This window comes from Austrofundulus limnaeus, unplaced genomic scaffold, assembly GCF_001266775.1.
Source record: "Austrofundulus limnaeus strain Quisiro unplaced genomic scaffold, Austrofundulus_limnaeus-1.0 Scaffold2165, whole genome shotgun sequence".
NCBI classification, from domain to species: Eukaryota; Metazoa; Chordata; class Actinopteri; order Cyprinodontiformes; family Rivulidae; genus Austrofundulus; species Austrofundulus limnaeus.
Window position 1 is genome coordinate 13,788 of NW_013954567.1, and position 1,997 is coordinate 15,784.

General features: G+C 50.1%; 1 protein-coding gene across 1 annotated transcript in view; it reads left to right on the top strand.

Annotated features, from left to right (window-relative positions):
* The first annotated feature begins 1,233 nt into the window (after positions 1-1,233).
* znf608 (zinc finger protein 608) overlaps positions 1,234-1,997 on the top strand; it is a 14,883-nt gene continuing 14,119 nt past the window's right edge. The window contains exon 1 of the mRNA XM_014034551.1: positions 1,234-1,872. Within this exon, the coding sequence (XP_013890005.1) occupies positions 1,234-1,872 (639 nt within the window). The remainder of the gene's footprint in view (positions 1,873-1,997) is intronic.

The following is a 1,997-nucleotide window of genomic DNA, read 5'->3' on the forward strand; positions in this document are numbered from 1 at the left end:
ATACTGTATTGTGGTTCTAAACACTCAGAACCACAAAACACCAACATCTGGAACAAAGTTTCTGAATATTTCAGAACATTTTGAATGGATGGTTGATGGCTGGATGTTGAATGGTTGGATGACTGGTTGGATGGTTGGATGACTGGTTGGATGGATGGTTGGATGATGGATGACTGGTTGGATGGTCGGATGATGAATGATTGGATGGCTGTATGTATGGATAGATGGTTGGATGACTAGTTGGATGGATGGATGGATGATGGTTGGATGATGAACAGTTGGATAGATGGATGGTTGGATGAATGATTGGATGGATGGTTGTATGGTTGTATAGTTGGATGAATGGTTGGATGGATGGTTGTATGATTGGATGACTGGTTGGATGATGACTGGTCGGATGACTGATTGGATGGTTAATTGCATGGTTGTATGGTTGGATGACTGATTGGATGGTTGGATGGTTGTATGGTTGTATGGTTGGATGACTGATTGGATGGTTGGATGGATGGATAGATGGTTGTATGGTTGGATGACTGATTGGGTGGTTGTATGATTGTATGGTTGATTGGATGGTTGGATGACTGATTGGATGGATGGATGGTTGTATGGTTGGATGACTGAATGGATGGATGGTTGTATGGTTGGATGACTGATTGGATGGTTGGATGGATGGTTGTATGGTTGGATGACTGATTGGATGGTTGTATGACTGATTGGCTGGTTGGATGGTTGGTTGTATGGTTGGATGACTGATTGGATGGATGGATGGTTGGATGACTGATTGGATGGTTGGTTGTATGGCTGGATGACTGATTGGATGGTTGTATGGTTGTATGGTTGGATGACTGATTGGATGGTTGGATGGATGGATGGATGGATGGTTGTATGGTTGTCTGGTTGGATGACTAATTGGATGGTTGTATGGTTGGATGCCTGATTGGATGGTTGTATGGTTGGATGACTGATTGGATGGTTGTATGGTTGTATGGTTGGATGACTGATTGGATGGTTGTATGGCTGGATGACTGATTGGATGGATGGTTGGATGGTTGTATGGTTGGATGACTGATTGGATGGTTGTATGGTTGTATGGTTGGGTGACTGATTGGATGACTGATTGGATGGTTGAATGGTCGGATGACTGATTGGATGGTTGTATGGTTGGATGACTGATTGGATGGTTGTATGGTTGTATGGCTGGATGACTGATTGGATGGATGGTTGGATGGTTGTATGNCCTGGTCCTGCAGACTCAGACCTGGTCCTGCAGACTCAGACCTGGTCCTGCAGACTCAGACCTGGTCCTGCAGACTCAGACCTGTAGTCCTGGTCTTCAGACTCGTGAGAACAAACGGAGGAGAAGAAGAACCGTTGAGAGCTGAGGAGCTGAGTGAGGGTCTGCAGGAGCAGCCCCCCCCCCCCCCCCAGCAGCTGAAGGACGCAGCGGAGCTGCAGGAGGAGCGGTGGATGGAGATGATTTCCGCTGTCAGCAGGGATGCAGACGGAACCAGCACCGAGCTGAGTCCAGCCTCTCCTCCCGCTCCGACCTGCTCCTCCAGAGGGAGGGAGGACCGGAGGGGGAAGAGCCTGATCCGGGGCTGGAAGAGGGACAGGGACGGTCCTCCTGCCCGGAGCAGGAAGGAAAAACCCGAAGAGGATCATCATGGACCCGTCTTCCTGCCTGAGCATCATCCCGGACACGGACCCCCCTGCTCCGGGCTGGACCCCCGGATCCCAGGAGGCGACAACAACGTAAACAACGTAAACAACGTAAACAACAACAACAACAGCAGCAGCAGTGGAGCAGCTTTTGTCGTCAGGCCGCAGCTCGACGAGCCGCCGGCCTCCAGGAAACACCGAGGATCTGAGAAGGTGAGGGGGGGGGGGGGGGGGGGGGGGGGGGGGGCTTTGTGTCTGCAGGGCCCGAGTAACACCTGCATCATCATCATCATCATCATCATCATCATCATCATCATCATCATCATCATCATCATCAT